Source organism: Triplophysa rosa, linkage group LG7, assembly GCF_024868665.1.
Source record: "Triplophysa rosa linkage group LG7, Trosa_1v2, whole genome shotgun sequence".
Lineage (NCBI taxonomy): Eukaryota > Metazoa > Chordata > Actinopteri > Cypriniformes > Nemacheilidae > Triplophysa > Triplophysa rosa.
This window is the reverse complement of record NC_079896.1, coordinates 25225281-25237436: the sequence shown is the minus strand read 5'-3', so window position 1 is coordinate 25237436 and position 12156 is coordinate 25225281. Positions and strand designations below refer to the sequence as shown.

Below are 12156 nucleotides of genomic sequence, written 5' to 3'. Positions count from 1 at the left end.
GTCAACAGTGGTCATCTTGTGTTAGGGACTACACAATTGTAGCTGAATGTGTTTTTAATTTATATATGAGGTTTGCTTTCTCTCGGTTTGTGAACTTTCTTTTCATTCTTTTTATTTGTCCAACAGTGACAAACGACTCTTCAGATGCCAAACGTGTGTTTTGCATCCTTATGTTGAATAAGGTCATAGTGACATTTCCCACAAAATCATAATCACAGATTTTTTGTATATAAATAACAGTTTTGTATTTATTTGTTTATTTTTATTACCAAAAAGTTAAAGATCGCACATTTATTTTTGGAGATATATACCAGCATCTATATACAAATGTACAGTGCCCTCTCACATTGGCACCCTGGGTAAACATGAGCAAAGAAGGATGTAAAAATAAATCTGCATTATTTTTCGTTTTGATCTTTTATGTAAAAAATCTACAAAATTACAACATTTCATTAAAGTAAAACAATTTGAAGTGGGGCAATACCACACCCTGGCCACAATTATTGGTAACCCTAGAAATTCTTATAGGTAAAATATCTATAGGTATAATATAATATATATAAAAGTATATTTCCATTAATATTTACATTTTCTGAGCACACCAAGGATCATTCATCACAATTGTTAAAACCAAAGAATATATTTCTAATGTGCAGCAAAAGGTTCTTGATCTACACAAAATAGAAAGTAGATTTAAGGATTTTTAGGAAATGGTTGAAACTAATAAAAATTCCCATTTCCAACATCGGGTCAATAATTAAGAAATGTTTATGGACTGGAGATGTTGAAAATCTGCCTGAAAGAGAATGTGTGTCTATATTGTCTTAATGCACAGCAAAGAGAATCATTTAAGCGGCCAAAGACTCTTCAAGGATCACAGATGGAAAATTGCTGAAATCAGTTGAATTTTAGTGTCAGAAAAAATTATGTGCATTTATTGTCATGGGAACATTTTGTCCACAATTGAGAAATGTTTGTTTCTGAGCACCATGGTCACCTGTTAACAATACCATAGATGACAGTTAATTACAGTACACAAATGCATAAGTAGTGCTTCAGGTTAGTGTCCATGTCAGTTTGGCTAGCATCCAGAATGTATTGAGACAGACAGAAATACAATAATGAAAATGTGCTGCTAAGTATTTGTTCACTGTTAGCTCCAAACATATCCTAAATAAAGATAAAAAATGGAAATCTGTGATGGATGCTTACCCACACCACAATCCAAAGGATCGCTGCTATGCGGTAACTTAGGTGTTCTGGGTGGGCCGGGGCCTCAACAAACTTCCAAAGGGGGCTTCCAGATGACTTAACAAAAAAAGGCCATTGCACATTGAGTCCGAAATTTCTGCACAGTAAAAAAAAATACGACCTCACGTTGTGCCAATCACACTTGTACACTGCCTCCGATATTTTCGTCCGTCATAGAAAAATTCGGACTGGGTTCGATTTTCTGCGTTTTTCTAAATCCCTATATCCATATCTCTAAATGTGGCTTCTTTATTTCTCTAAGGTAAATCTGTACGATTCATACTATTGTCACCTGAGAGATGTGAAAATGTGAAACAAATTTTTCACTTCATTTCCATCAGATATGATCCATCGGTGAAGGGTTAAATATTAATCTCAACATGAATGAGCGTTGACCTGTTACTGTGCATGAAACTGGAAGCGTTGGGATGTGACTGGGCCTGTTTGCTCAGCTCTCGACGTCTATGATTGGCTCGATTCAAGATCAGCACGGCAGCTGTTCACATAATTTGACTTAACCCCTGTGTTGCCAACAACAAACCAGGTTGCCATGGCATCAGCTTGCCCTTTATATAGCGGTATCCTGACAGAGAGTGTACACAAGATTTCTCAACCGATCTCCTGACGTCGGCCAGAGGAAAGTTTAACAATGGTAAGACTTTTTAAAACAATACATTCATTTATAAAAAGGATTTGTAATAGTGATGACTTTGCTTGAGTTTAATATGTTAAGATCTGTCATTTGTTCGGTTGATTTTTACATTTTTTGATGGTTAGCAATGCATGACATTTATGTAATTTATACAAATAAACAGGTCACAGATACACTAGTTTTAAACTATCTTTTAACTTTTGCCTCACAGCGTGAGTGTATCTCCATCCACGTCGGCCAGGCAGGTGTGCAGATGGGCAATGCATGCTGGGAGTTGTATTGTCTGGAGCACGGGATCCAGCCAGATGGTCAGATGCCAAGTGATAAAACAATCGGAGGAGGCGATGACTCATTCAACACCTTCTTTAGTGAGACCGGAGCTGGAAAACATGTTCCAAGAGCTGTCTTTGTCGATCTGGAGCCAACCGTCATTGGTAATTCAATACTACTCAGTTAATTCTACTCAGTATCAGTGTTGGGTGTAACTAGTTACTAAGTAATTAGTTACTGTAATTTAATGTCTTTTCCCTTGAAAAATTAAAGTAAGGTTTTTACTCTGGATTTTTCTGTAATTTAATTACAGTTGTAATTGAACTAAATACTGTGTAATATATTCAGTAGTGGAAACGACATCATAGTTATAAATCTAACTTAAAAATGTATTTCCTTCTTGCATTTGTATACTTTTGTCAGTTTATAAGAATAATTTATGCAGTTATTTATTATTTATTTGAATGAATTAAAGCCGTTTCATGTCTTTCCTTGAATCACTTAACTAATCAAGGTCCATGTATAGGATGTAGAATGTAATTAGTAATAAGTAATTAAATACTTTTTGGAGAGAGCAATTTTTACAGTAATCCAATTACACTATTGAATATGTAATTAGTAACTAGTAATTAATGACTTTTTCAGAGTAACTAACCCGACACTGCTCAGTATGTATGTTTCAACTGTGATAGATCACCCAGTCATTCTGTTTATTCATCCTCATGATATTTAGAACATGAATGACTCTTTTTTTTCTTCTGTGGAATGCAAAAGAAGATATTTTGAGAAATGTTTCAGAAACAACAGAAGTCAATGGGGGCCAATGTTGTTTGGTTACCAACATTCTTCAAAATATCTTTTGTGTTCTGCAAAAGAAAGAAAGTCTCTGAAAAAAATTCTCAATTCTTGAGGGTTAGTAAATACTACCCATGCAAATCAGCTAAATTTTACTTAAATATATTAGGTAGCAAAGTAAACCATATGCAAATTTACTGAATCTACTCAATAGAATTGAGGTAACAATTTGCACTCAATTAGATTGAGTAGATTTTATTAAGTAAAAAAGAGTACCTAAATGTATCAGCTATGAGTCATGACACACTAAAAGAAATTAGATAAAGTCTACCCCAATATTCTCAATATTAATTACTTATAAAAATTAAGAATAATATTCGAACCGACCGAAAATTAGGTACTCTTTACTTAAAAATATAGAATAAAATCTACTCAATCTTATTAAGTGCAAATTGTTACTTCAATTCTATTGAGTAGATTCAGTAAATTTGCATATATAGTTTACTTTGCTACTTAATATATTTAAGTAAAATTTTACTGATTTGCATGGGTAGTATTTACTAACCCTCAAGAGAATACATTTTTTCAGTGCGGAATGACATGAGGGTGAGTAGATGATGAAAGAATGTTCTTTTTTGGGGTGAACCATTCTTTAAGGTGAAGTACATTGATGGTTTTTGCAGATGAGGTGCGCACAGGAACCTACCGGCAACTTTTTCACCCTGAACAGCTGATCACTGGTAAGGAAGACGCCGCCAACAATTACGCCCGTGGCCACTACACCATTGGCAAGGAGATCATTGACCTGGTGCTGGACAGAACTCGCAAACTGGTGAGTCTGATGGTCAGAATTGACCTTGGATGTTGCATTAGCATCTATTTTTAAAGCTGAAAGAAAACAAAAGACATTAACTCAAAATTTCACTACGCAGGCTGATCAGTGCACTGGACTCCAGGGCTTCCTGATCTTCCACAGTTTTGGTGGTGGCACCGGCTCTGGCTTCACCTCTCTGCTCATGGAGCGACTCTCAGTCGACTACGGCAAGAAGTCCAAACTCGAGTTTGCCATTTATCCAGCTCCCCAAGTCTCCACAGCTGTGGTGGAGCCCTACAACTCCATCCTCACCACCCACACCACCCTCGAGCACTCCGACTGTGCCTTCATGGTGGACAACGAGGCCATCTACGACATCTGCCGCAGAAACCTCGACATCGAGCGCCCCACCTACACGAACCTCAACAGGCTGATCGGACAGATCGTGTCCTCCATCACGGCGTCTCTGCGTTTCGATGGAGCCCTGAATGTGGATCTCACTGAGTTCCAAACTAACTTGGTGCCTTATCCACGTATCCACTTCCCTCTGGCCACCTACGCCCCAGTCATCTCAGCAGAGAAGGCCTACCACGAGCAGCTGTCTGTTGCAGAGATCACCAACGCTTGCTTCGAGCCAGCCAATCAGATGGTAAAATGCGACCCGCGTCACGGCAAGTACATGGCTTGCTGTCTGCTGTACCGTGGTGATGTCGTGCCCAAAGACGTCAACTCTGCCATCGCCACCATCAAGACGAAGCGCACCATCCAGTTTGTGGACTGGTGTCCCACTGGCTTCAAGGTGGGCATCAACTATCAGCCCCCAACTGTGGTTCCTGGAGGAGATCTGGCTAAGGTGCAGCGAGCCGTGTGCATGTTGAGCAACACTACAGCCATTGCTGAAGCTTGGGCTCGTCTGGATCACAAGTTCGATCTGATGTACGCCAAGAGAGCTTTTGTCCACTGGTATGTGGGTGAAGGTATGGAGGAGGGCGAGTTCTCTGAGGCCAGAGAAGACATGGCTGCCCTGGAGAAAGATTATGAAGAGGTGGGCACAGACAGCGTTGGAGAGGAGGGAGAAGAGGAAGGCGAGGAATATTAAAAGATCCCTGTTTTGAAATTTTAGGAAACCTTATAGATCTACATAGGTTTTCCAAAAAGTATTTTCAGGCAAATAAAATATTGTTCCACGTTTCCTATGCTTATTGAAAACATGTAGTTGATATACATTTCTATGTGCTATTTCTATTTTGATTCATTTAAAAATGCACCAGCAAATAAGATACAAACAAAGTAATACATACACTGTAAATACTGTTAGTTAGTATAGTAACAAACATGTCGAGAATTGTTGCAATGCTAACCACTACAGTGCAAAAATCTTTTGTATTTCTGTTTTTTTGGATTCAAATAAAATCTTGGCCAATGCTTTGCCACCTGAAGACTGTCTGTGTAACGTCTTTGTTTTACATTGGTTGAACACTGAGAATGCAAATGAAGTAGTGAACATTGAGACGGCACCATGGAAACAATCAACAACCGTTTTACATTTGATCTCAATTTGCATGACTTTAGGAAGCATGAGTCAGACAAGTCTGTTTCAGTATGCTTCAGTTACCTCTGTACAGACAAGTTTATAATCATGTCAAATCCATTTGGAAAAAAAAAAAATTTAGTGAATAATTAGTATGTACTTAAAGGTGACTTCCAGTGAATTATTGATCTTTTTCAATACCCAAATACCCAACAATAAGTTTAGTTCAAGTTTATTTAATAAGCATACTTAAGTTAGTTAAAGTTATTTATTTACTTGATGTATACTAATATCAATGTACTAGTAGTCAATATAACTTAGGACTATTTGGCCCCCTTTTTAATATATAAAAATACTTTGTACTATAACTACACTAAAAGGGAACTTATTGTAGGTAGGTACATTTTAATTGAATCACATTTATAAAAGTACATAGTTGAAGTATACTCTCAGTAAAGTACTATAGTCTTAACATTGTTCTCTTTGAGTGAGTTTAAAGGGTTCACCCAAAATTCTGTCATCATTTACTCACCTTCGAGTTGTTCCAAATCTGTATAAATTTCATTGTTCTGATGAACACAGAGAAAGATAATTGGAAGAATGCTTGTAACCAAATAGTTCTTGGACACCCATTGAGTACCATAGAAGAAAAAATATCTTTATTTTTTTGTTCTTTTGAACACAAAGTGAGCTATTTTGAAGAATGTATGACAGCAAACAGTTCTGGGGTACTTTTGACCGGTCATTTTTCCAATATGGTCAATGGGGTCCAAGAACTGTTTGGATACAAGCATTGGTCCAAATATCTTTCTCTGTGTTCAACCCAACAAAGAAATGTATACAGGTTTGGGAGAGTGAGTACTTCATGTCGGTATTTTCATTTTTGGGTGAACTATCCCTTTAACATCATACTAATAGTTCACTATTTATATTTTATTTTTCACATTAAGTATACTGATATCGTCCTATTTAGGTTTTAATTTTTATACTTGAAATATATCTTTAACTGTACTTTAAGGAGATTTGAAGTAAACTTCTATTACCACGGTGAAACAAAAATATAGGCTTCAGTTTCATGCATATTTTATTTACTCTAGCTATTCTTCCCCAAATATGACTTTTCAGCTATAAAATTCAAGATGTGAGTTTATGAGACAGTTTGTAAAACTGTTCAAATGTATTGATAGGCTCCTCAATCAAAAGAGTAAACACAACTGTAAATCAAGTATACTTTTAATATAGACCAAATACTGTATACTTTGATTTGTCTTTACTTTTCTTAGACTGAGCTTTTTTCAACGTACGGTGCGATTGCAAACGCTGCTTCAGTTTCAGACGCTGAAAGGTGAATTCCACAAACAATGGTCTAATTTACATTGAGAATAATCTCTACTGGAATGCAAAGCAAGAGCGTTTGACAGCTTTGTATTACGCACTGTCCCATTCACCTGGCCAAACGGCTTTTAAGGTCTTTTTGTCACATTTGAAGGCATAGTAACATGATATACTCTCTGTAGTTTCTTTCCTTTTGTATGAAAACATAAACACTACACGCTTAACACAGCCCTGAAATTCCAAACATTTTTCATTGAGGCCTTCTCTAAACATTTGGACTTATCCGAGCGGCAAATCTTTGTGCAGGAAAAGAACAAGGGAGCGTTGATTATTGCAGAACTGGATGTGTTTTACTTGTTAATATATTACACAAAAAACATTAAGGGCACGTGTGATGTGGCTTGCTGGGGATCTGGGGATACATGACATGTGTCAAAGTGCAAAGTTCATGGCACAGATATTCACACGCTTACATCATTCTGAAGACTTCTGTGGGTAAATGTGTTTCTGTGTTATTGCCTCATGCTTTGAGATCAGACCACATGCCCTATTCTACCTGTATAACCCATAGAGAGTGTTAGGTCTTTCAAACAAACAACATTAAAACAATGAAATGTTTGTAAAATATATTTATGAAGTCAGCAGTTTTATGTAAGACTGCTTACAAAATGAAGGGTCTGTTGTGCCTCGAGTTTATAGTTAGCCCACCAAAACTTTATTATTGGTCCTTTCAAATTTAGGTCAACTGTTGACATTATGAATTACACACTCCTACATTGTCTCACATGTGCTGCTTACATATACCTACTATCCCATAAATTGTCGAGTTGGTCAGTTTAAAACACTGTTGGAAATGTGTAAATGACATAGACATTTATGAGTTGGCATGGTCGTATGCCTTCCCTTCTCAACTCAACTCAACTTTATTTATAAAGCGCTTTTACAATTTTCATTGTTACAAAGCAGCTGTACATGAGACATATTGACTATAAGCAAAATAATTAAAGTTGTACCTGCAAAAACAAGAAAAGGTTGAAAACACAGAAGACAGACATACCCACATACAAAACACTCCACACACACAATATGCACACGTACTAACACACATAGACATAGAGACACACACACACACACGGATGCACACGCACACACACACAACACACACACACACACACACACACACACACACGTACGTACACAGACAAGTATGCACACACACACACACACACACACACACACACACGCTCAGTGAGAGCACACATTTAGGATAAAGGAGAGAGAAGCACAGGTCAAATATAACAGAAAATAAATTCCTATATGCAATATTAATTAAGTAAAACTTTAAAATTCTAAAGCAGCCCCCCCGGTCAGGCAGATAGTGCAAAAACAGTATGCAAACGGTGGCGAGGAACCCAAAACTCTAATCGAGAAAAAAACCCTCAGGAGAACCCAGGCCCAACCAGGGGTTCCAGTTCCCCTCTGGCAAAAGCTGCTGCCTCTGCACAAGCTCCAGAGAGCTTGCACAACAAGGCTAAATAAAATAGCCTTCTAGCACAACTATTTGAAATATTTATTTAAGTAATGATAAGCATATTTTCTGAACGTTGCATAAATGGTATTGCATTGTCAGACTGACACTTCGCAACATTTTATCAACTTTATTTCACGTTTTCACTGATAACATGAGCTTGTGGTTAATATGATGTTATTAAAAATATCACAGTCAAACTACGGTTACTGTAATAAAACCAAGGTTAGTTTTCGTAAGGATTGTGAAGTCATGTTCTTTTAAAAATTCATTTTAAAAAGTCACCGCCCTTATTTTACTCCAAGCTCTTTTCCACCGTCCTACAGTCCATCGCCGCTCTGTCTAAACGGGTTGTGGCTAGAAGGGATACAGCTACGGCCGGAAGTGATGCAAAATCTCGCCATAAAATTACAATAAATTACGTTAACTAACGCCTACACCTACCCCCAAACCTAAACCTAACCTTACAATAATAATAAAAAATAGTAATTAGCTGTCGTCAGCGTGACAAAAAATATGCAGCAGTATTGAAGTGCGCATGCTCAGTGGAGTTAGCTGTATCGCTTCTAGTGGGTTCCCAAAAAGCCCCGCCCAATCATTCCATCCTCTGTCTCTCTACCCAACGGTCGCTCCCGCCAATGAAGGATAGCCCCGCCCTCCTTTATCCGGTCGCGCGGGGGCTATATAAACTCAGCCCGGTTTTATCCGCACTAATACAACCTTCAATTTTCGAACCCTTAACGTCGGTCTGAAGGAAATCTGACAAAATGGTGAGTTTTATATCATTTGTTACCTTAATTTTTCCAACGCCGTTTTTATGCGTTAGATTACTTTTAAACACAATCGTGTTTATTCCAATATGTGTTTAATTTCCCTTTGTTGATGCAATTTCAGACGAGCAAATCATAATTTAAGATTAAGAGATTGACTTAAAAATTCGTTTAAACGGAAACGTGTTGTGTTTTATATCAGGAGGTTTGTAAGACATTGGGCGTGCTCGAATCAATCGCCTTCCCTCGCTCGCTCGCTCGCGCGCGCGAACAACAGCGGGTGCTTTGTGCAAGTCTGGCGCACTTTTGTGGAGACTAGCAGTACAACGGGAAAACGCCTAAAAACGAATAAGATTGAGTTCATTTGTAAATAAAACTTAAAATATATACGCGTTCTTGTTTTTTTAATGCTATTTTACTCCTCATGAATTCAGTAGATGAGGCTTTTGTTCAATGCGCATCAGTGCGCATGTCCACTAAAGGCGCGGTCAGATATCACGATTTCTCTTCTCCCCACCAGGTTTTCCTCTCCTCTCGTCTGGTAGGGTAGCACAGAAAGATGTGTGGGGGAAGGGACGAGCCCTGCCCTGTCCGTTCACTGTCCACGTGTCTCGGGATGCGAAATGGATTTGAGCTCCGTCATCATTGAAACGCGCGTGCGGTTAGAACAGCTGCAGGGTTTAGAGCTGCTAATGGCTATTGATTCAGTGAAAGCGGCCATTTTAGGCAATGCCTGCGATTCTGACCCCATGTTCAGTATTTTGAGCTAAAGAAAGGTCCTTACCTATCATTTACCTTATTTATAATGTCAAGAACAAAGAGAGTGAAACAATACCACCACCGCCCAGCATTCAAACAAAGACACCACTCGCGCGCACGTTTCCATATGAAAACGGTGTTAAGAGCAAACATCGTGTCATTAGGTCTTGCCCCATTTCCCATGTAGGCTAATATAAATATATTTTAGTTGTTTGAATATTTTAATTGTTAGACTCCTGAAAAGCGTTTGAGGTTTTAAACACCATTCTGTTACAAATATAAAATGCACACCGCTGGTTGTTGTATGGTTAGCATCACTAATGTTAACTTCTCTTTTTCATTCCAGCGTGAATGTATTTCCATGCACGTTGGCCAAGCCGGAGCCCAGATGGGCAATGCATGCTGGGAGTTGTATTGCCTGGAGCACGGGATCCAGCCAGATGGTCAGATGCCAAGTGATAAAACCATTGGAGGAGGAGATGACTCCTTTAACACCTTCTTCAGTGAGACTGGTGCTGGTAAACATGTCCCAAGAGCTGTCTTCGTTGATCTGGAGCCCACGGTCATTGGTAATTAATAAACCAATTGCCAGAATTACCATCACATCCTGCTAAAACGTTTGCTTGCAAGAGTTTAAGTACACTTTTTTTTTTTTTTTTTTGCAGATGAGGTGCGCACAGGAACCTACCGCCAACTGTTCCACCCTGAACAGCTGATCACTGGTAAGGAAGACGCTGCCAACAATTACGCCCGTGGCCACTACACCATTGGCAAGGAGATCATTGACCTGGTGCTGGACAGAACTCGCAAACTGGTATGACATCATTACTTTAACTATCCCATTAATGTGCACATGATAAAATTTTTTGCCTTTGTGTGTTAATGTCAGAGAGGGTTTGTTCTAGTGAAAATCTTGTTCTTCATTAGACAGCTTATTAAGGATCATTTTCTAAAGCAAAATAAGTTCTCATTTGTAGTATTCTATACTAATAAAGTGTTTCCTCTTTGTATTTTAAGGCTGATCAGTGCACTGGACTCCAGGGCTTCCTGATCTTCCACAGCTTTGGTGGTGGCACCGGCTCTGGCTTCACCTCTCTGCTCATGGAGCGACTCTCAGTCGACTACGGCAAGAAGTCCAAACTCGAGTTTGCCGTTTATCCAGCTCCCCAAGTCTCCACAGCTGTGGTGGAGCCCTACAACTCCATCCTCACCACCCACACCACCCTCGAGCACTCCGACTGTGCCTTCATGGTGGACAACGAGGCCATCTACGACATCTGCCGCAGAAACCTCGACATCGAGCGCCCCACCTACACGAACCTCAACAGGCTGATCGGACAGATCGTGTCCTCCATCACGGCGTCTCTGCGTTTCGATGGAGCCCTGAATGTGGATCTCACCGAGTTCCAAACTAACTTGGTGCCTTATCCACGTATCCACTTCCCTCTGGCCACCTACGCCCCAGTCATCTCAGCAGAGAAGGCCTACCACGAGCAGCTGTCTGTCGCTGACATCACAAACGCTTGCTTCGAGCCAGCCAATCAGATGGTAAAATGCGACCCACGTCACGGCAAGTACATGGCTTGCTGTCTGCTGTACCGTGGTGATGTCGTGCCCAAAGACGTCAACTCTGCCATCGCCACCATCAAGACGAAGCGCACCATCCAGTTTGTGGACTGGTGTCCCACTGGCTTCAAGGTGGGCATCAACTATCAGCCCCCAACTGTGGTTCCTGGAGGAGATCTGGCTAAGGTGCAGCGAGCCGTGTGCATGTTGAGCAACACTACAGCCATTGCTGAAGCTTGGGCTCGTCTGGATCACAAGTTCGATCTGATGTACGCCAAGAGAGCTTTTGTCCACTGGTATGTGGGTGAAGGTATGGAGGAGGGCGAGTTCTCTGAGGCCAGAGAAGACATGGCTGCCCTGGAGAAAGATTATGAAGAGGTGGGCACAGACAGCGTTGGAGAAGAGGATGAGGAAGGAGAAGAGTATTAGGAAGGAGAAGAGTATTAGGATGTCACCACCTGGCTTACAGATGCCTGCTCAATCTAGCAAGACAACTCTTGCACAAGCTTAAAAAAAATGGGTGGCGTTCTCTTTTAATCACATTCCTTACAATAAAGCGTTCCTCTTGGTTTCAATAAAAGTGCAGAGATAAAATATTAGTTGTTGTCTTTACTTTGTATGTTGAGAAATTTGATTATCCTGATACACAAGGTGGGAAAGTGAGCGTTGCCAAAATCTGACTGGCTCACAGAATGTTTTACCTAGATGTGGTGTGATATTCAGCTTGTGTTTTAGCATTGCTAAGAAAAAGGGCTGAGGCTTTTACAGATTCCAAAAACTGGGTCAGCACTATAATTTCAGTACAAGCTCGTTTTAAGTGACCCTGACATCTCAACGCCTACATTTATCACAATCAACACTACAATGGGTCATTTTCAGACACCA

The 12156-nt window shown here is 39.6% G+C and overlaps 2 protein-coding genes across 3 annotated transcripts; both read left to right on the top strand.

Annotated features, from left to right (window-relative positions):
* The first annotated feature begins 1819 nt into the window (after positions 1 to 1819).
* On the top strand, positions 1820 to 11865 carry LOC130556507 (tubulin alpha-1A chain-like). 2 transcript variants are annotated; one of them, XM_057337586.1, is made up of 5 exons: positions 1820 to 1903; positions 2115 to 2337; positions 3652 to 3800; positions 3901 to 4842; positions 11683 to 11865. In XM_057337586.1, the coding sequence occupies exons 1-5, from the start codon at positions 1901 to 1903 to the stop codon at positions 11698 to 11700; spliced, it is 1335 nt and encodes a 444-aa protein (XP_057193569.1). In that variant the 5' UTR covers positions 1820 to 1900; the 3' UTR covers positions 11701 to 11865. The 2 variants fall into 2 exon arrangements, with proteins under 2 accessions (XP_057193569.1, XP_057193567.1); XM_057337584.1 differs by lacking the exon at positions 11683 to 11865 and having other exon boundaries at positions 3901 to 5221.
* Positions 8816 to 11865, top strand: LOC130556508 (tubulin alpha chain). Its single transcript, XM_057337587.1, has 4 exons — positions 8816 to 8946; positions 10052 to 10274; positions 10371 to 10519; positions 10723 to 11865. The coding sequence occupies exons 1-4, from the start codon at positions 8944 to 8946 to the stop codon at positions 11698 to 11700; spliced, it is 1353 nt and encodes a 450-aa protein (XP_057193570.1). The 5' UTR covers positions 8816 to 8943; the 3' UTR covers positions 11701 to 11865.
* Positions 11866 to 12156: the final 291 nt, after the last annotated feature.

Coding starts and splice junctions, on each gene's coding strand:
- LOC130556508 (XM_057337587.1), top strand. Junction 10,275..10,370: donor TCTGGAGCCCACGGTCATTG/GTAATTAATAAA, acceptor TTTTTTTTGCAG/ATGAGGTGCGCACAGGAACC. Junction 10,520..10,722: donor TGGACAGAACTCGCAAACTG/GTATGACATCAT, acceptor TTGTATTTTAAG/GCTGATCAGTGCACTGGACT.
- LOC130556507 (XM_057337584.1), top strand. Junction 2,338..3,651: donor TCTGGAGCCAACCGTCATTG/GTAATTCAATAC, acceptor TGGTTTTTGCAG/ATGAGGTGCGCACAGGAACC. Junction 3,801..3,900: donor TGGACAGAACTCGCAAACTG/GTGAGTCTGATG, acceptor TTCACTACGCAG/GCTGATCAGTGCACTGGACT.